We start from the raw sequence: 20,087 nt of genomic DNA on the forward strand, positions 1-20,087 counted from the left end.
ATATCCGAAAGCGTATCATACTCAATGTAGTGAACTATATCAACCCTAAATACTCCATATCATCATCCACTCTCAATCTACACAACACCGCTACCTTGAATAACACCACACCCAACAATCACCCACTCATCTCCCTCCTCTCCCCGACGAATAAATCAATCAAAATGCCCCCCTCAATCCTCCTCATAAATGGCCCCAACCTCAACCTCCTCGGCACCCGCGAACCCACTACCTACGGCACCACCACCCTCACCGACATCGAAAGCAGCAGCAAAGCCCAAGCCGCCTCACTAGGCGCCTCGCTCACCACCTTTCAATCCAACCACGAAGGCGCCATCGTCGACCGCATCCAAGCCGCCCGCAACCACATCGACGCCATCATCATCAACCCAGGCGCATTTACGCACACATCGGTCGCCATCCGCGATGCACTCCTCGCGGTTGATATCCCCTTTGTCGAGCTGCATGTGAGTAATGTCCATGCGCGGGAGTCTTGGCGTCGCCATAGCTATCTGAGCGATAAGGCGGCGGGTGTCATTGTTGGGTTGGGCGTCTTTGGATATAAGGTTGCGGTGGAGTATGTGGTTGGGAAGTTTGGGGGGAAGAGGGAGGGGAGGGCGGTTTTGTGATTGTTTTGCATACATATGTCGCTATAATTATGATTTTTGAAGACTGTTATCTTCTGTAACAGGGCTAGGGGAATGCAATGTGTAGTATTTCATTGGGTATCTCTAATAGATTGTTGCGAAATGTAGAAGCATCCAACTTTGTATGGAATACTCCGTCGCCACTAATTTATGGTTGGAAATGGAAAGCCAGGTTACTTCCGCCAGAGGTAACATGATCTCATATCTTTAACAGTCGCTTAAGACAGAGGAAACAGGGCAAGACCATCACGAAGGATCCACCTGATGTGTATAAGGATAAAACTCAGGAATCCCAGCATCAGGCACAAACCCCAGATTCTGCATAAACTCCGGCTGGTTATCAGCGCTGTATCAGTAATATGTTAGCTTGTATTCATTGAAATAATGTTCTGACGAGGACGCTCACTGTTCTGTCCCATCAAGGGATGCTAGTTCATCGAACAATGCGTCCAAATCAGGGGCAATCCGCTGTCTTTGGAGAGATCCGTATCCGTCAACGCCTACAAAGGCGCCGAGGTTAAGGTTGGGCTCGGTGAAAGGTGTTGGGTATTGAGGTTCATTTCTGTGGAACTGGGTTGCTGTGTCGGGTATAGCCATTGGTGTTTCGTTCGACGGTTTTTCAGACATAGATGCACGGTGGCGGCTTTCCTTTGGGGATCCATGCACGTTTAGCGAAGGCGTGGGCGTTGATAAAGATAACGGTATGTTTCCTTCGGTGTTGCTCGGCGTCCTCATCCATAGATTGGCTATGAGTGACTCCGGGGTAGCGAGGTCTCTGCGGCTTTCGTTCGTCATTTGCGTGCTTCGTGACGGGTTTATGGAGATATTAGTTGTGGCTTGAGGTATGACAGTAGAGTTATCCGAGGGTACGTGAGAGTGAGTTTCCTCTCGAGTCCTTGTGAGAGTCATGGTTTCTGATGTTGGCGGTTGTTCCGCGGGCGTCAGTTCTGGAACGGTAATCTTTGGATCTGCCCATACTGCTGACAAGCGGGACACGAAAGATTGGAGCTCTTTCTTTAGCTCAGGCTCAGCCTCCAAGGACAGGGTGGTTTGTAGGGTTCCAAATCCCAAGATCATTCCGAATGTCGGACATGTCGCAGCCAGACTGTAATTCTCCACATAGGCTTGGAGCAGCAATAGTAACCTTCTGGAGCTTTCCGTGGCACACTTCATATACGATGACTCTAGACCGTGCCCATCACCCTGTTGGACGGCGAATTGAGTGTTTAGTGATGTAGTAACGCTCTCGTACATCACTTCTAGGCCAAAGATATGTGGCGAGCCCACTTTGGCAGGGTTCTGTAGATCGACGCGGTAGCTCTTCGAAAGCGCGGACGCCCACGATTGTAGCTGTCGCTGGAGTGTCTCGAGCTGTGGTAGGGCGGCGGGTGGGCTTTGTCGTAAACAGCAAAGTTCATTCAAGATACACATCAGCGAGACCAGACGATTGAACGTGCTTAAAGCAAGGAGAGGGCCCCTGTGGAATGAACCACGCGATGGCTCGCCTGCTTGGAGGCCGGTCTGATCCTCCCATGGGTGCCACTCTTCCAAGCCATCTTCGTTGATCAAACCAATTTTCGCCACATCATCTTTCCGCATGGAGGGAGCCTGGCCAATTTGCATAGATATCAATGTTTCCAGGACAAAACAGCCCAAGAGAACATGTTTGGTACGCGGAGAAGCCATACCGTCTCGATTCGCGGGCTGTCCCTGAAGAGAGTCTAACCCTGAAAAGAAGCGTGCAACCCGAACAGCCTGCCCTACAAGAATCCAGGATGTCATCCACTTGTGCTGGCCAAACTTCACGAGGGACAAGATCAATAATGCCTGCACGTGGCCCATTTCATAAGCGTCACTCTCGTCAGGGATTAGGCTCTTGGCTGTGGTATACAACACATTACAGTCCTGTCGACTGCGAGCGCCAGTCTTGGAGATTGATGTATCTTGAACAGAAGCAAGGGCCAAAGCGGCCCAAAGAGCAGCATAATCTCCGGAACCAGGCGACGAGGGATCGACCGGCGCGTCGTCTTCAGAATGGCGAAATGCGGTGCGAAGTATGTCATGCTTCTCAAGTATAGGAAACCAGCATTGCGTGTAGGAAAAGTATATGTCAAGCAAAGGCCATACATTGGAAGGAAGTTTGAGTGGTGTTGTATGGTGGTCAACTCGGAGAGACAAGGGCTGGGACGGGGGGTGGATCGTCACATCGGTGTCCATAGTTTGACTTCCACAATCACGAGTCATACTTGGAGGAAGCCTAGCAGTTGATGTAACACTAGGTGTTTTGGTGGGAGAAAAACCAGGTGTAGTCAAGGCTTCTCCCCCATATGCTTGTATCTGGGGCAAATGCCATTCGAGGGCGTGAGAAGCCAGCGCACTACTCCCTGCATCAGAGGGAGAGTCATTATCTCCCGGAATATGATCACTCTTGTCCTGATCCTCTTCTGGCTGTTCCAAAGATAAAATCATCTTCTCGATATCTTTTAGCATAGCGCTGTTCTTGAACGAAGCTAGGAGGGTATCCGACGCCTCCGTTTCTTTACCCATCGACGCCAAATGACTCGGTAAATTGGCCGTTTTCAACAACGCCCGAACCACATCCTCGCTCCCCTGTATCTTGCAGAACACAAGACCCCATAGTAGTTCAAGCGAGCGAATATACCCCGTCGGCAGGCCCCTCTTCTTCGGATTTGCTTTGTATGTACACGGGCGCGATAACGAAGCGCATGTCGAACACACCGGTTTGACGCCGTCGCACTTGTCTTTCTTCGAACGACAGTTGTCGCAAGCACGCGACACCCGCTGCCGCTTCGGATTTGAGACCGACTCATCTGCAGCGCGATTCGATTTGCCGCTGTCGTCGTCCCCCGTTAATCGTCGTTTTAATCTGCTGCTGCCCCTTGCGGTGTGGCGCGTGTCGCCGGTCATGATCGTATGTACAACGACCCGCTTGAGTGTTCTAGATGCACGTTCATCTTCCGATCATGCCATCGAAATGAACGTTTTGCCGGCGACGCATCTGAGGGAATGCGATCGAGAGCGGCCCCACCTCTTGGGGTAAGGGTGCGAAGGGCGTGATCAACAGAAGCGCATTGATTAATTGAGATTCCCAAAAAGCACCAGTGTCAGGAATTAACTGGCAAGCGGTGATAATGGAGATCTATGAATCGAGAGAATTGTTGAGAGAAAACCATGAGGGGAAAGTTTGGGGCAAAACCATTATGACCAACATCAATCAGCTGAATCGTCGGCATCCCCCGTGGGGAACGGGAAATTACCGAACTGCTCCACAACGCGACACTCGAGCCAGGCAATGAACAAGCTGACCGGCTGAGCCTTTTCCCGCACACAGTCTGACATCCCCGCAAAAGCGCCGAGGCCAGAGCAATTTCCGTTGGTAACGCTGTGTGGTGTGATTCGGCACACTGTGGTTTCTTGGATACTCTGCACACTTCACAACAGCACATCCCTCCAAGTCTCCATTTTGTTGTCCTTACTACAGAGATTAGATTGTCAAAAGGCTTCATGTTATGACAGTCCCTCGAATCAACGGCCATTCACACATGCGACGCGCCTTTCGTCGGCTCTCCATGGTTTCGCGGTTTGACAGACCTCGCGACTGCGCATTTCATGGCCTGTGACGTTCTAATGTACATCTAATCGACGACGCAGTCTCAACTCCGGTCATGTCCATTCTGGTGAAGCCGGTCAAACGAAAGCTACACGAGTTAGAGGGACTGGAGGAGCAAAATCGACGGCGTTTCGCGCAAAGACATGATGTTTACGACTCGACGCCCCTGATTAGTGCTCGCAGCATCGCGGGTGTTCTCTCCCATGATGAGTCCCTCTGCGCGACAGCTACAGAGCCCGAAACCCAGAGAGGTACAAATTCCGATTCTACATCTCAAGGTAGCCTCGAGAGGTCGTTTCAAACCAATCGCATATTTACCCCGAATTCGTCCATTGTTCTTATCGGTATCAGAGGCACGGGCAAATCCAGTCTGGCGGTCATCCTGGCAGCCACATCGGGACGTCGCTTGATAGACGCAGACCGGTACTTCCAGCATGTGACGGGACACTCGCGCGCCACGTTCAAAAAATCATTCGGTCTGACAGAATATCGCCGTCAAGATGCGAGGGTCATGGAGTCGGTGTTGGCAGAACATAGCGAGGGTTGGGTGATTGTGTGCGGACCTGGATTCATGGAACAGAGTGGGCAGATGCTGCTTAGAGAGTACGCAAAAACCCATCCGGTGATCCATATCGTTCGAGATCCGGAGAGCATTCAATCTTACCTGAAGGCATGGGATGCGAACAAAATCCGTCGCTTCCTGGAACTCTCTGGTCCGATCTATCGGGACTGTTCCAATTTCGAGTTCTTCAATGTCTCGGAAAGGACTATCAGAGACGGACCTCATACACTGCTGGATCTAGAGGTCGATCAGCGGCATCAACCCGTCACTCCTTTCTTGACGCTCAAACGGCTGCAACGGGATTTCCTTCGCTTCATCGCATTCGCTACTGGTGACCCCACCGATCTGAGCAATCATCTGGCGTCGTTCCCCCTGTCAATGCAGCCGGTCGAGACGCGAACGTTCACCTACGCAGTGAGCGTGCCGATTTCTTCGTTCTTCGAGCGTGATTTAGACATCGAGGACTTGGAGTCCACTGCGGACGCATTCGAGTTAAAGGTTGACGTGGGGAAGACATCTCCCGGAGACGATCCAACCCATGAAGACAGGATCAGCCACATCGTAGCCATGATCAGACGGAACATAGTCGTGCCCCTAATTTACCATGTCGATAGTATCGTGGGGTCTGAGGCGCCACGCCGCCCAGTCGAGCAGTATCTGAGCTTAGTACAGCACGGCTTACGATTAGCACCCGAGTTCCTGACTGTCGACCTTTCGTACGACAATGCACATCTGTTGCAGATAATCTCCTCAAAAGGATCAAGCAAAGTGATCGGCCACTATGCGGCCTTGGAATCCCGCCCCGGAGGCTGGGACAACGCCGAGTTTCAGACGATGTACGAACGAGCTCAACAGCTCGGCTGCGACATGGTCCGATTGACCCAGCCTGCAGCATCGATAGAGGACAATTTCTCCGTGGAACGCTTCCGCCACCGCATCACGTCTCTTCCAACACCATCATTACCTCTCATCGCATACAACTCCAGCTCCCTAGGCCGGCTATCATGCTGCTTCAACCCAATCCTAACCCCCGTCGTGCACCAGTCCCTCGCGCCCGAAATCCACACCAAGGGACTACCGTGCATCACCCTACGCGAGGCGCAGGGGGCCCTCTACACCTCATTCGCCTTGGACCCCATGCAGTTCTTCGTCTTCGGCGCCAACGTCACATACAGCTTATCCCCCGCGATGCACAACGCCGCATACAGAGCCTCCGGACTACCCCACACATACAATCTCCACCAGTCGTCCTCGCTGCGCGGTCTCAACGAGCTGGTCGAGAACCCCCATTTCGGAGGCACGAGCGTCAGTCTACCGTACAAGACAGAGGTCATTCCACTCCTCCACTCGATGTCGCCCCACGCGCGCGCCATCGGAGCCGTCAACACTTTGATCCCCATCCGCAAATTCACAGACACCACAGACACGGAGGGCTCGTCGCTGTACATGGAGAAAAGCCGCGCCGGGCCCATCAAGGCCCTCCACGGAGACAACACCGACTGGATCGGCATGTGCAACTGCTTCCGGAGGGGCCTTTCCCCAGCGAATGCAATTCGGCCTTCGTCTACAGGCGTAGTGATTGGCGCAGGCGGCATGGCCCGCGCAGCCGTCTACTCCTTGATCCACCTGGGGGTGCAGAATATCTTCGTCTGGAACCGCACGGTCGCCAACGCGGAGAAGCTCGCCTACCACTATAACCGACAGAATCTCCGCAGTACCAGCACTAACGGGTCGTCCGAGGGCGCTAGAGTCCACATCCTGCACTCGCTCGACGACCCCTGGCCGGAGAAGTACAAACAACCAACCGTCATCTGCTCCTGCATCCCGCAGCACAGCATCGGAAACCAGCCGGCTCCGAACTTTGAGATTCCCCCGCAGTGGCTGGAGAGCCCCACGGGTGGAGTAGTCGTCGAGGTATGTCTCCAGCTTCAGCTAGAGTACCGTTTAACCCAATACTAACTAGCATACGATCAGCTCGCCTACAAACCCCTCTACTCCCCACTAATCAAGCAAATGCGAGGCCTCTCGCACCGCGGCTGGGTCACCCTCGACGGGCTAGACGTACTCCCGGAGCAGGGGTTCGCGCAATTTGAGCTCTTCACTGGCCGAAGGGCCCCTAGGCGGTTGATGCGGGCTGTTGTGTTGCAGGAGTATAAGGGGGAGGAGGGGCAGTATTTCCAGAGTGCGATACAGAGCAGGTTGGAGAATTTGGATGGACAGCCTACGTGATTTGGAGAATAATGCGTATCTCATGGTTGATAGCTGGGCGGCGAGCTGCATATTGGCAGTAATTCTCGTCTAAGAGCATTGCTTGGACAGACCGCTCAGTGTGTCTACTGTCGACATTCAAGGGGAATCATGGTCTCAACTAGCATAATATCCGACATCTATAGAATGACCTGCACCGCTGGCGCATCACAGTACAGGGGGGTTATTTTTTCTACCTAAGTATGGTTTTTAAACAAACATCTAACAACCAAATAAATAGCCATCAAGTTCTAATTTAAACAACGTTATTACCCCCAAGGCAATACCACCAGCTACTCCCCTATCGTCGCCCCCCATCTAAGTCAAACCTACCGCAAAGAACAACCAACCAACCTAGTCACTCACTCACTCAATAATCCCCCTCATGAAAGTCCCCCAACCCCCTGATAACCCCACCCTGAACCTCAAAATTCCCACAATTCAGCCTCGAATTGTCCGCAGCATGGACCACGAGCGAGCGACCACCAAAGAACGCCGGCGAGCCGACCTCAGTCGAGATAAAATAGTCCGTGTACAAGGTATCGAAGCCCTCGCCCTTAGCCGCCCAGATGGGGCCGTGCTTGCCGCTGAGGTCGCCGACCTCGCAGGTCTCGGGCGCGTCGATATCGCAGGGGGGCGTGTCGGTGCGCTTGTAGGGATCCAGGTGGCCGCCTGTGGCGTAGCAGTCGCCGTTTTCGGGGACGGGGTTGACGTGGATGTGGTATTCTATTTTATTGCTTTGTTAGTATATTGAGATTTTCTGGTGGGTAGGGAAGATTTGGACACAAGGCTGTGGTAAGAGAAAGAGGGAGAGAGAGAGAAAGGGTGGGACGCACTCAACGGCTCCCCGTCAGGAAGGCCCGTAAACCGAGCATTGACCTTGACACCGATCCCATGAGGCAAGGCAAACGCAGTAAGCTTGCCGCGGATAGTCGAGTTACTCTTGTCTAGCAGCTCCGCCTTGAGCTGGACGGTAGGGTTGTTGTTCGTCGTGACAGGTGCCTTGGGGAAATCGGTTGCTGCTGCTGCTGCTGTCGCCGACAGGCAAAAAGCCACAAGGCTGCTTGCGAGGCACTTGGTGTGCATTTTTCCTTGTGTCTTGTATATCTGGGTACCTAGGTAGGTATGTATGTGTGTGGGTATCAATATGAAGAATTCTAAGACTCAGTTAGGATCAAGGTCGCGTGCGAGCAGTTCGTTTGTTTTGTTTTATTCACAACCAGAATGGATCCAAGGTTGCGAGCGTGCAGGGGTATCTTATTCTATTTCATCTCGAATCCAGGGGTCATAGCATTTCATCCATCACATTCCTCCCTCATATCTCAGCCCCCGGCATGTACGCACATCCTGTTTGTTGGGATTAAGGGATGATTACTCCGTACACACGGGAAATGGCAGCCTTGTGTTGGGCCCCTTCTGTCAAGACATAACCAATGAGGCGAGGGGTGCTCTTTGAACGGCTGTGTGCGTTGTTGGGGCTATTGGCGCCACGGCTTTTCTTTTTACTTTTTCCTTGTCACTCAGCCTTGTTCGGTGGATTTTATTTCGGGTTTTGACTTCCTGGGCTTGGATTAAGGGCTGAGATGGGTTTTGTGAGAGGGTTTGTTTAGCTGGGGATTGAGATGAGATAGATATGGAGGTATATGGATTGCTTTAAGTGCTACTTTTATGGAGAATGGATGTGGGTTTATGTGCTGGTAGTTGTGTCAATGATCTTGAATGTTATTAGGAATTCGATATGCAAGGCTGCACTGTTCTATATATAGCACATACTATGTGTACAATATAAACTTAACTTCTCTCTGTTGCCTATTGGTGAGGAAACGGAAGGAAAATTATCATTCATCAAGTCATTCATATACATATAATGTAGGTCGGAAAAAAAAAAAAGAAACTCTAACATCCAGCAACATGCTCAAGCTCAGCCCAAAATAGATCAACGCCGTTTTGCCAAACGTAAGTGGTCAGCCCATCAACCTTCAACCTGTAAATCACATCACACATATAGCAGTCCCCACCCAGGGCGTGGCTACTCCTCAGGAGTAGACTCACTCGGCTGGACACCATCATCAATCACCATATCCAGCTCCTTCACCGGATGTAAAAGCATCGGAGGGAGACACATGCGCCCCTCCCCAGCCACTTCCGCCTGCTCACCCCCGTCGTTATCGACCTTATAGCCCAGCCAGCGGCGCCACAGATTGGGCGAGAACCCCGCTGAGTAGAACCATGTGGTGCCGCGGAAGTTGTGCTCGCGGTCGCCGAAGATGGAGGTGCGCGCGCCTCCCGACGCGCCGTTGCGGCCGGCGTTGAACACCGACTCGAGATACCGCGTGGGCCACCGGCGGTCGACGTACACCGAGTGCGGCACGTATACGGCTTTGAACCCGTGGTGCAGCGCCGTTGTGGCGGGCCACATCTCGGAGAACATGCTGTGCCGCTTGAGGGTCGTCTCGCGGTGCATCGTGTGGAGCAGCTTGCGGGAGAGGCGCGAGGCTGTGATGATGGCCGTCCGCCGCGGGGGCATGCCGTTCTCCCGGTTGTACCCGGTGACGTCGTCACGGAGGAGCCAGGTGGTGCCTTCTGGGTCGTAAAGCGGGTTGAACACGATCAGGTCTGCGTCTTCTCCGACGCCCCATTCGTATCGGTCCTTGTCCACCGTGGTTGGGGGGATGCCCTCGCCTTCAACTTCGAACATGTCGCGCTCGTCGGGCCGCTCGGGTCCCCAGATCGGCTTGTCGCCCTGCTGTTTGTGAGGGTTTTTGTCACCGGGCGTTGGACCGTTGGCACCGCTCCATAGGTTGTTCGGGCTGTTGGTGCCAATCTCGGTCTGCACCCGGACCATCTGTCGGAAGTCCTCCCAGGAACCGTGGACGGAGGGCACGTAGAACCGGGCGTTTCGCTCCCAAAGTCCCTTCCGTGGCTGCTCCTTTGCCCAGTCCACGACCTTGTCGAAAAGGTGGTACCAGTGACCTGTGTATCGTGCATCCATCTCCCAGTTCCAGTAGTAGTCATACTCGGGATGCTGGTGTGCAAAATACTGCATGGGCATATAGGTGCTGCGGTATACACCGTGGATGGGCAGCCCGCGGGTCATCGTCTCTTCCAATCCGGGGTACATGAGAGACATTTGCCGTTCCGACCACAGTGTCCCCAAGCCGCGGAATTCTTCGGGCAGGGAGTCTTTCAGAACACGGTCGTATGTCTCATCGTCGGACCAGATCTGTAGGTTTTCGTCCTTGACGTGAACCAAAATGTGAACCACGTATTCGCCGCCTGACATGAGCGATAGCTCTGAGATCAGAGAACGCAGGTACAGGATGTCCTCGGAGGTAAAGCGGAAATCATGCCAGGTGCGGATCACGACAGCCGTCCGCTGCAACCGCTCAGTACCGTTCCGCGACAGCTCCTGTCGATCCTGCAGTTTTGGCGAGGTCTCGTTGGTCGCCAGCAGCGTGCCCACCGGCATCGAGAGAAAATGATTCGCCCGCGGTTCTGGCAGATCCTGGAATCGATGTCGGTTGACGTCGAGACATCGGCTTTGAGCAGCAGCCCAGTCGACTTTGCGAAAGTCCACGGGCGGATGTTCTTCCCAGACGCGCTCTGCGCCGTCGCGGTCGCCCTCCAAGCCGGCGCCGATGCCGCCTTTTCGTACGCTGTACCCCAAGCCATAGGGACCCAGGCGGCCAAATCGGTCAAAGCACACGTCGTCTTGGATCCCCAGCATCTCATTCGAGCCCATCACGGCATCTGGGAAACCCCGCGGAACCGCAGGATAATGGTGGACCTGTGGAACGTGGATCGCCCGATGCTCATCCAAGAAGCACTCACGCTTCTCGCCATATTTTTCAGTGTATTTCTTCGAGGCGTAGTCGGGATAAGGATTGAAGACCGAACTTGACAGGGGCAGGTGTTCGTCGCGTGCCTCGACGGCTGGCTTCGTCTCATTGGCATCCAACCCCAGCGCCTCCCATTCATCGTTCGGATATTCAGCGACTTGACCTTTGCGGGGCACCAAGGTCCGAATCCCACCGTGATATCGTGTTAAGAACGGGAAGCTTTCCCAGGTGGGCGGCTTCGGAGGGGTATTAGGTACTTCCAGGGGAACTGGACTGACAGAGGAGGTGATCGTGAATCGGAACAAGGTGACAATAAACAAGACCAGCGCCATGAAGAGCGAAAAGCAGAGCCATCTCATGATGCGATGGGGGACGCGGTAGAAGCCTACACCGGCGCGGGTGCGGCGCACCGTTGTAGGGGCCAACATGGGTTGGTTCGAAGGGGAAGACGAGGTGACCGAGTCGTCACCACTGTCTGCTGAAGTGAAGGAGTCGTAGCTCGTTCGGCGGTAGTTGCGTGGCGGGTGTTGTTTCTCGAGGTCTATTGTGGCATCTCGGCCGTCCGGGGAGCATGGGAGTGAGCCATCGGAGCTGGAGGAATGCCTCTCCGTTCGGAGCGTCATGGCTGCGCGTAGCAAGGGCTACAGAGGGCTACAGGCTGACTGCCGAAAGACCGACAGCAATGCCACGCAGCGGGTGTGGTATGTGAGGAGGACGATCAACGGACCGATCCAAAGTGTCAAGGGATGCAGGGAGTGAGGGACCAAGGGGGATTGTCCTGGGATGCGACTGAGTTAGGAGGGAAGGGACTGTAATGAGACATTACAAGGGATCTGATCTCTCACGTACCTCCTGGTAAACTCAATGCAACCTAGATGGTATAGCCGGCATGCAGTCAATTCCCTACTTTATTAGATCAGAGTACAAAAGAAAGACTTAAGATTAGATTAACGAGAAAGAAAAATGGAATGAAACTGGTATGAATGGAGAACAATGAACGATCTCTGAGATGCGAGTGGGGTCTAAGGTCGAGAGTGGATGAGATGGATAGATAGACAGATCTATAGAGTGATATCAACAAAGGCGCCCCAGCAACTAGTCGGCCGGGGATCACTGGATCGACGCCAGCGTTGCCCAAGGGATGGAACACTTGCCACTAGTTACCTCAAGGCTTGGCATATGCTGCCTTGATGGAAATCATTGCCGAATAGCAAGCAATAAACATATCCCAGTTCTTATCAAGGGAATATCTTTTATTATGGATCATAAATGTCTTTGTTGACAAGAGGAACAGGTACAAGGTGTGCCTAAATCCAGGTACCTGAAGGTATCTTGGCGGGCCGTGCCTCGTACCAAACTTGGTTGGCCAACTGGTCAACCCGATCTGGCTAGGGCGACAGCAGGTCGATCATGGTTAATTCTGGATGGGCTCGATTACACCCACTCTTTCAGCATGAGTCTTGCTTGACAGACTTATATAAGTATCTGTGTTATATTCACTACCGTATATCTGCCCATTCTGTTAGAGATACAGCAAGGTAATGGCTTATCTGAGATGATAGCTGCATCCTAATTATGTGGATAATGCAAACATTATCCTCCACAGGAAACAGCCTAAGCGACATCTTCTATATCATCAACCAGACACTCCAACACCCGCTTGCGGACGTACATTGCTCCTGTTTGCCTACCTACCTCCTGGGCCGGATCATACTTTACTTCCATTCAATGTGCTGGAATCACGGATAGAAGCCACAACCTTATCCAGATCAACCTTCTGTCAACCGCGCCAAGGGAGGACGAACGATGACTCCATCTGATAGTCATTCATAGTCATTCCAGAGACCAGATCCAAATGTTATATTGCATTGACAACGCAGCTGGTACTCGTCAAACCTGTTGCCAGCAGCTTGGATTTTCTATCAATGATTTTGCTACTTGATACCTACCATCTACTATGTGCGGTATAGACGCTCTATAAATGTGGCCTCGAACCAGGGTCCTTTCAGATAAAGACTCACCTTCCTTGTCTTTCTTGGGTAGTAGAACTGTTGGATATTGTTGATTTGGACTGTCTACCTCCTACCTTGCCCACGATACCACAGCGTAAACCCTCCTCCCGTCATGGTATGCTTGCCCTAGCATCTCCCGAATTCAACTCCATGACCATCTCAGTCACACACTATCTTATAGATACCTCTAGCCTGCCTCCTATCTACCTCCTCCTCATCCATCAGATACACAAGCTAACCCTCGCCAAGCAGAACCCACCCCTCATCCTCCTCATCCTCCTCATCCTCCCTTTCCTCCTTTCGTCCTTCTCCTCTTCCTAACCCACCACATCCGCAAAGACTACCACGCCTTCCTAGCCCTAGGACCAGGCGGCACGCCCTCCACACCCACAGGCTACCTCCGCATCAGCCTCCTCCGCCTGATAGCCCTCCGCAACCCACTCACACCACCACTCATCCCCTCAACCCTACACAACCCCCAAGGCCTCCTCCGAACATCCTCCTCCACCACACACTTCCTCCCCACACGCCCCATCCCCCGCCCCCTCATCTCCGGAATCGCCCCCCAGCGCCAACTAACACACAACAACACCAACACCATGCGTCAAGCCCTCACGACGGCCCTCCACACCCTCGCCAAACACAACCACCCCACCCTCTACACAGCAACATCCTCCTTCGAAAAACACAGCATGGCTCTCTTCATCCATCCCCTCCACCAATACCTCCAACGGCAGCGAAATCTGCCACGCCCACCCCTCAGACAGAAGCCTGCACCTAACCCTCCACCCCGCAGACGTAGCCACCACCATCGAGCGCGGCTGGGCGCAGCGGCATCCGCTCGCGCGCGATAATGATACCCTCTGGTGGCTGGGGCGGTGCGTGCCGGCTGGGTTTGTGATGGTTTATGCGCCGGGGGATGGGCATGAACTGCGTTGTGTGCTGGAGATTGTACGCGCTGCTGCTTGGTGGGTTAGTGGGGATGGGATGGGTGGGGGTGGGACGGTGGTAGACTTTGGGGGGCTTGGTGGTGATAATACTTGATAGTGAGTGATACTTTGGTTTGTGCTGGGGGGATGGGAATGGGGTCGTAGGTCTAGGTGTAGGTTTAGTGCGGATGAATCTGATTGTATCTTATTTTGTCGGGTTCAACTGTTCTTTATAGATGGCTTGTTAATGTGGTAAATGTGGTGAGCCTAGATAGTAATCTACTATGGTTCTTTCATATCAGAATACATTGGCGTTTTCGAACGTAACCCGTTCACGGTGGCTCGTAAATATTCAAGTTTTGCCAGTAGAGTAGAAAACACAAGGAAAATCAAGTAAAAAAAAAATAAAAAATAATAGGGGGGAAGAGGCAAAATGGGAAAGGGGAAAGACACAAAGGGAAAAAAGAAAAGGAAAAGATGTTTTAACAGGAGTATGCGTTGAGATCGACGCCGGGATGAACGAAGAAAACACAAAAAGCTAATTGCATAGAGGAATGAAGAGCCGTTAAGAGAACATACAAGCACCGCCACGTAGCATTTCCTGCCCTACACGGGGTGTCGTTGCCAGCCCCGGTTCTTCATTCATCATCCCCAACTCCCAGTCAACCATCCAGATCATCCTTCTAATGACATAACAACAGTCTAGCTGTCCCGGTTCGTTTTGCGGAGCGTCTCGGCGAGCCACTCCAGACCCTCGTACAGACCGTCACCAGTGGTGGCGCAGGTGGATTGGATGTACTGGATTTCGTTAGCCATGGATACCGTTATCCGAAAGGGGTCGGTCCAACTTACCCAGGGACGGCGGGTGAGACTCTGCAGACCAAGCTGCTGGGTGATCTCGGCGGGGCTCATGGCATTCTAACATCACGTCAATATCATGTTTCGCTGAAATCTCCTGTCGAAAAAAAAAAACATACCGGCAGATCTTGCTTGTTGGCAAAGACAAGGAGGAGGGCATCACGGAGTTCATCTTCGTTCAGCATGCGCTGCAGCTCTTCCCGGGCCTCGACGATACGATCCCGATCGTTGCTATCGACGACGAAGATGATACCCTGGGTGTTCTGGAAGTAATGTCTCCAGAGAGGACGGATCTTGTCCTGTCCACCGACATCCCACACGGTAAACTGAATGTTCTTGTACTCGACGGTCTCGACGTTGAAACCTTTAGAAATATTTCAGGTCAGTTGCAAGTTCCCCTCCAGACCACGTGGCCTGTGGTCCGACCAAATCTCCTGATTGACGGAGCACGGGGAGGGGCGATGACTGACCGATTGTAGGGATGGTGGTGACGATTTCACCCAACTTCAACTTATACAGGATGGTGGTTTTACCGGCAGCATCGAGACCGACCATGAGAATTCGCATCTCCTTTCTGCCCCACAGACGATCGAACAGCCGCGAGAAAGTGAGACCCATATTGGCGGTGGCGAGGATGTAGTTCGAGGACTGGAAAGGGAAAAAAGCGGTGTCAGAATGATCAATAGTCGAAATGCTTTTGTTGTTCAATAATGGCCAGATGGACGGAAGAGCGAAAGCAAGTAAACAGAAACACCTGTGGTATATAGGGGGGAGAGAAGAAAGCAATCAAGGGTGCACGATAACCGAAGCCGGGGAAAAGAGGCCTGCAGAGTGGGCAGAGGGCCAGAATAAACCCAAAAAAAAGGCCCAATGACCAGAACAATCAGGGGTTACCGCATACACGGAGTGGGCGCAGAGAGGGAGGGGGAAACAATACAGGCGAGTCGACGGAGGGGGGAGTATGCGATTCAAGAATCAAGGGCAACGGCGCAGACAAAACATTAGGTAGCTTACCAGAAGATATAGAGGGATGAGTGGTGGAATGGGGTGAGGTTCGTTCAAAGGTGGTGATGGCGTGGGAAGGAGAATTAGAATTAGGACAGGTCAAGTCCGGTCAGGACAAGCAGGCGTTATGTTATTATGGCGGACACTAAGACAGTCACTGTTTTGGTCGGGCGGTGGGATTTTGCTGCGAAAAAATGCCAGGTCAAGAAATTCAGCCGCCGGCGTAGCTTCCGTCACTCTTGAACGAAACCAGCCAGGGAAAACAAGGGACCGATAGAAAGGGAGTACACTAATTTCTATACTGGAAATGCTGCTATATATACTCTAATCAACCAGTCGATCATTGTTGATAGTTGTTACTATTGCTACTGTGCTCCTGTTGCTGCCTAGCCATCTTCCACCGTGGTCTTTCATCAGTATTAGAATACTACATATCGATTCATCCAGCATCTTGTACGGAGTGACCTGTTCAAGTAATAAAGAAGTAAGTAATAAAAGGTATAATACTGGTACGTCACGAAGAGGACACGGTGTTTCCCCATCCATGGGAGAACCTGCCTGACTAAAGTAACCACTGCTAAATAACTTCGAGTTAAACCCAACGAACAAAGGTCCAGACAACCTAACTGGCCATCTCCTGATAGGCTCCCCATCGGCCTGGATTTTAAACCCCCCCCATCGGGAGTGGATCTCGACGGACGTTGTCGTCTGTCCAGGAAGTTATCTCGACTTCCCCTATAATTTGCCATCTGAACACTGATTACATATATCGTGTCCGGTACTGTACGATTACACCGCACTACTTACTACAATAGATTCGCCCCCTGTATGGAGACTGGCTTCGAAGATAACCCCAAGAACGTCCGGAACCCACATACGCGTCATGTTCGAAGCTAGCCATTTCGCTTTGGGTCCGCTCTGGTTGTCTGTCCTTGATAAGCTACGTCTCCCTACTGGACTAGTCTGTGTCAATCTGTCTTGATGTCTCTCCTGATCTAAAGTCCATGTGACAGACTCTTGTGTCCATTTAGAACCATGTGGCTGTTATTTTACACCCATAGCGTATAATGTTACAAGCATTGCACAATACAGTGTCAGTACCTAATAATACCCAATGCTAATCAGATGGTTGGTCTCGGTCTCGGTCTCGGTGTCCACTCCTGTCGCCGCGGGAGTGACTCAGCATATAAGGCCCATGGTTCAATTGATAATCGACTCTTGAATGGGATTGTTTCATGTACCTAGTTTGGTAAAGGGCCACGTTGGTTGCTTCTTGCATTGTTAGACCCGCTTGGCTATGGATATCATGCTCGAGTATTATCGTTCTTCTCACCCTTCATAATCCGTCACGCATTTAACATCAGTTGTACATATCAAGCCATCACCAGACAACTTGAAGTTTCAGTGCAATCGCAAGTCTTCGTCCTCTTGTCGAGTGTGTAGTCGGTGTTTCGAAGACCGGAAGAATGTCTGCCAGAACGACTGATAGATGGGTTTGCCCTCAATGGTGTCGCTCATGTATCCAAACATGACCAGAAGCAAGATGGACAGGACCATGATCACCGCAAAGGCCACCCAGTACTGGGCGACAGTGTAGACCCCCTTTACATTCTCTAATTCGGTCGAGAAATACCCGGTCATCAAACTAACTGGCAGGAAGAGGATCGTCACCTTGGCCAGGAGGATCGTGATGCGGGTCAGCTTTTCGACGGCCTGCGAGTCTTTCAGGGCGATCAAGTTGAAATTCTATCGACAGCTTGTCAGCAAAGTGTCCGTGATGGCATGAGACAAGCATCTTACAAGAAATGTCATGGACTCCTTTTCCGTGAGGCACGTTTCAAGCTCTGATAGACAGTATAACTTGATACGGTCCAGTAGTCGTTCGAAACGCGTCACGGCAGCTGGACTCAGTCGCACTCCTACGCTATGGTCTGACAGAATTGGGAAACTAGGGCTAGTTGTCAGTGTTTGGTGCTGGGCATCCGCTGTCTGGGGGCCTCCATTGATATGCGCTGACAATGGTTGAGGAGGGTTCGACCGAGCCTCGTCACGGAGGGTGCGCTGTTGTTGCAGAATACGCAGCATTATCAGTTCGTAGCTCTGGTATAGGCGTTTCAACACGCCCAATTGTCTGCCCAACGTGTGCAGTTCGTTTACCAGATCAATGGCAGGCCTGGTAAGCATATCTTGTCTCTATGTTGCCGCGTTAGACGAGGGACAAAACAAACGACCGGGATCACCTACCAACTTGTCGAGGACAACTCCGTATCTATGCTCCCGCTTCGCAACGAGGGCATAACTCGTGGGCCAATCGTCAAAGATATAGAAAAAAAGCAAACTCGGCCCGTCGTCCTGCTTGATACTTGCGTCGTCTGGTCCTGCGTCGCGGAAGTGTCTCACTCGGATAGTCACCAACGAGTCGCTCTCCGATAGGGCAGAGTGTTGTTTAGAAACCCCAGCAAAGATAAACTGCACATTTCGGCGGACTATCCCAAGGACAGATTTCAGTTGGTTTTCTGACGGCTTGGATGCCCCAGGATACGGATTCTCCTGGATCGACACGACAGTCCCTACCAAATCAGCAAAAACCCGTCAAAATCCCCCCCGAAAAGCCCTTACCATCATTGAATAGGATCAACCACGACCATAAACGTTTTCCGTCTGGCAGGAATTTCTCATTTTGTATCTCAACGTTCGGAACGACGTACAGGGAGTTGAACCCGAGACAGGTATCTGCAGCCTCAGGTTAAAAACAAATATAGCAAAATAGAATGGTTCAGTGCTACATACAACGTGGACCATGGTCGACGGAGCAAAAATGCCATATCTGGTTCGTCACATGGGCAAAGGTAAGGCCTCTGAACGACGCAGCCGTCTGTGCCTGGGTTTGCGTTGCCAAGTCCTTCATCGCCTGCGCCTCTTCGAGGTCATCCATGCGAACACGGGGGGATGGATCGATCATTTCGACCGATGAAGATTGTGGTTTAGAAGGGTCGGCATTGGTGGCAGGTTTGGATGAACGTCCCACTGGTTCTGTACACATCATTCCCCGCAACCGCTCCGAGACTCCATAGTGGCTTGTGATCGTCTAGGGGAGTCAGTTTCATGGAGAGTCTAGCAGGGCTTGTTGTGAAACTCACCCTGATTATGTCCTTCTGCTCCTCGGGGGCCCAGATGTTTCTAAGCTCGCTGTCAGCGATCAACAAATTTCAGTAGCAAGGTCTCGATTGCGACTCACATCCATCGAGTCCCAAAGAACCCGGGTTTCTAGTAAATCAATCAGAGCCTATCGACAATGGGAATGTTCCATAGTCCATACCTGCTGTTGGAGCAAGGCTGCGAGATCGTCATTCTCCATGTTCACCGCGCACCACGCATCATCATTGCCAAAATCCAGCACGAAGTTGCGCGTCCCTGGATTTTGCAAGTGTCTCAAGTAATTCCTGAAATTCGTTCCATCGTCAATGTTATCAAAACCATCCTGGATTTTCGGATTCCTCGTGAAGCTCGAATAATACTCGCGAGGTGTTTGAAAGCTGTGAAAGTGCGGAGATTCAGACATGCTTGCTTGCTTTTGCTTCCCCTCACGTGCTAAACAAACAGTCTGAACCGCGTTTTTCGCAAAGTGACAATTAAGCGTGGAGTAAGTATACAGTATATGTAAAGCGGATCAGTGATAAGCAGGAAACAATAGCCTGATGAAAGGATGAGAAAAATTAAAGCACTTCTTCAGTAGCACAAAGTGCTTCAGCGATCATACTAATAATCGCTAGCATTCAAGACATCATCAGCACATTATCAGCCGCGTGCTAAGGTTAGGAGCGAATGACTACTGTACTAGTCAGTTGAGGGCTGAGCCGACGGCGTCAATTTACCAGTCGATTCGCGCCCAGTGTTCTGCTGCCTTGGGGGCGTGAGGAAGGGGCTCGTGCAGCTGACCGACCTCTGACCACACCCCCAAAACATTTGCTACCAGAACGTGACTTTCCATCCTGTCACATATGAGTTTTATAGTGGTTATCTGCTTCACATAATTCTCAAATCTTGATTATAAAGTTTGTTAGACTACGATCCCAGATCTAGATGTAGGGTCTGTCCGTAAACAGTAAACGCCATCCTAGACAGAGAACCCTACGATGAGCTGGAGAGTGATGGGATAATTGCAAAATTGAGAAGAAAAAAATGTTTCTTCTTTCCATACATTTTGCAACCACCCAGCTAATAAATAGAGTCAAGATGTCAGACGAACTATTGCAGAAGATGGAATGTTTTATCTTGACAACACCTTCATTGAGCCGTACGCACGTGATTTGGGGTATTAATATTTATGTCATGTCTTTGTCATCAGTGAACTTCA

At 51.7% G+C, this 20,087-nt stretch overlaps 8 protein-coding genes across 8 annotated transcripts; 3 read left to right on the forward strand and 5 right to left on the reverse strand.

The window, feature by feature from the left end:
* Nucleotides 1-89: 89 nt before the first annotated feature.
* BDW47DRAFT_133457 (type II 3-dehydroquinate dehydratase) lies at nt 90-629 on the forward strand (the record flags this gene model as incomplete). The annotated part of the gene is made up of 1 exon (XM_024817839.1): nt 90-629. Exon 1 carries the CDS (start codon nt 165-167, stop codon nt 627-629), a length of 465 nt encoding a protein of 154 aa, XP_024669455.1. The 5' UTR covers nt 90-164.
* A 264-nt stretch (nt 630-893) lies between these two features.
* Nucleotides 894-3,758, reverse strand: BDW47DRAFT_133460 (putative C6 transcription factor QutA; the record flags this gene model as incomplete). The annotated part of the gene is made up of 2 exons (XM_024817840.1): nt 1,054-3,758; nt 894-993 (listed from the first exon to the last, which is right to left on the reverse strand). The coding sequence occupies exons 1-2, from the start codon at nt 3,573-3,575 to the stop codon at nt 894-896; spliced, it is 2,622 nt and encodes an 873-aa protein (XP_024669456.1). The 5' UTR covers nt 3,576-3,758.
* A 341-nt stretch (nt 3,759-4,099) lies between these two features.
* On the forward strand, nt 4,100-7,263 carry BDW47DRAFT_133464 (putative quinate pathway repressor protein QutR). Its single transcript, XM_024817841.1, has 2 exons — nt 4,100-6,754; nt 6,815-7,263. Exons 1-2 carry the CDS (start codon nt 4,334-4,336, stop codon nt 7,067-7,069), a joined length of 2,676 nt encoding a protein of 891 aa, XP_024669457.1. The 5' UTR covers nt 4,100-4,333; the 3' UTR covers nt 7,070-7,263.
* A 25-nt stretch (nt 7,264-7,288) lies between these two features.
* BDW47DRAFT_62212 (putative cytosolic Cu/Zn superoxide dismutase) lies at nt 7,289-8,384 on the reverse strand. Its single transcript, XM_024819458.1, has 2 exons — nt 7,924-8,384; nt 7,289-7,813 (listed from the first exon to the last, which is right to left on the reverse strand). The coding sequence occupies exons 1-2, from the start codon at nt 8,171-8,173 to the stop codon at nt 7,458-7,460; spliced, it is 606 nt and encodes a 201-aa protein (XP_024669458.1). The 5' UTR covers nt 8,174-8,384; the 3' UTR covers nt 7,289-7,457.
* Nucleotides 8,385-8,976: 592 nt separating this feature from the next.
* BDW47DRAFT_110350 (DUF3405 domain-containing protein) lies at nt 8,977-11,797 on the reverse strand. Its single transcript, XM_024813696.1, has one exon. The coding sequence runs from the start codon at nt 11,547-11,549 to the stop codon at nt 9,117-9,119; it is 2,433 nt and encodes an 810-aa protein (XP_024669459.1). The 5' UTR covers nt 11,550-11,797; the 3' UTR covers nt 8,977-9,116.
* A 398-nt stretch (nt 11,798-12,195) lies between these two features.
* On the forward strand, nt 12,196-13,982 carry BDW47DRAFT_119512 (uncharacterized protein; the record flags this gene model as incomplete). Its single annotated transcript, XM_024815358.1, has 3 exons — nt 12,196-12,229; nt 13,278-13,541; nt 13,630-13,982. The coding sequence occupies 3 exons, from the start codon at nt 12,196-12,198 to the stop codon at nt 13,980-13,982; spliced, it is 651 nt and encodes a 216-aa protein (XP_024669460.1).
* Nucleotides 13,983-14,197: 215 nt separating this feature from the next.
* arfA (putative ADP-ribosylation factor) lies at nt 14,198-16,002 on the reverse strand. The gene is made up of 4 exons (XM_024813697.1): nt 15,196-16,002; nt 14,845-15,089; nt 14,720-14,785; nt 14,198-14,665 (listed from the first exon to the last, which is right to left on the reverse strand). The coding sequence occupies exons 1-4, from the start codon at nt 15,341-15,343 to the stop codon at nt 14,570-14,572; spliced, it is 555 nt and encodes a 184-aa protein (XP_024669461.1). The 5' UTR covers nt 15,344-16,002; the 3' UTR covers nt 14,198-14,569.
* Nucleotides 16,003-16,796: 794 nt separating this feature from the next.
* On the reverse strand, nt 16,797-19,606 carry BDW47DRAFT_110359 (uncharacterized protein). The gene is made up of 8 exons (XM_024813698.1): nt 19,050-19,606; nt 18,969-18,997; nt 18,871-18,910; nt 18,521-18,818; nt 18,350-18,463; nt 17,975-18,300; nt 17,531-17,923; nt 16,797-17,476 (listed from the first exon to the last, which is right to left on the reverse strand). The coding sequence occupies exons 1-8, from the start codon at nt 19,290-19,292 to the stop codon at nt 17,132-17,134; spliced, it is 1,788 nt and encodes a 595-aa protein (XP_024669462.1). The 5' UTR covers nt 19,293-19,606; the 3' UTR covers nt 16,797-17,131.
* Nucleotides 19,607-20,087: the final 481 nt, after the last annotated feature.

The sequence above is a fragment of the Aspergillus candidus genome (genome assembly GCF_002847045.1).
Source record: "Aspergillus candidus strain CBS 102.13 unplaced genomic scaffold BDW47scaffold_46, whole genome shotgun sequence".
Taxonomy (NCBI): domain Eukaryota; kingdom Fungi; phylum Ascomycota; class Eurotiomycetes; order Eurotiales; family Aspergillaceae; genus Aspergillus; species Aspergillus candidus.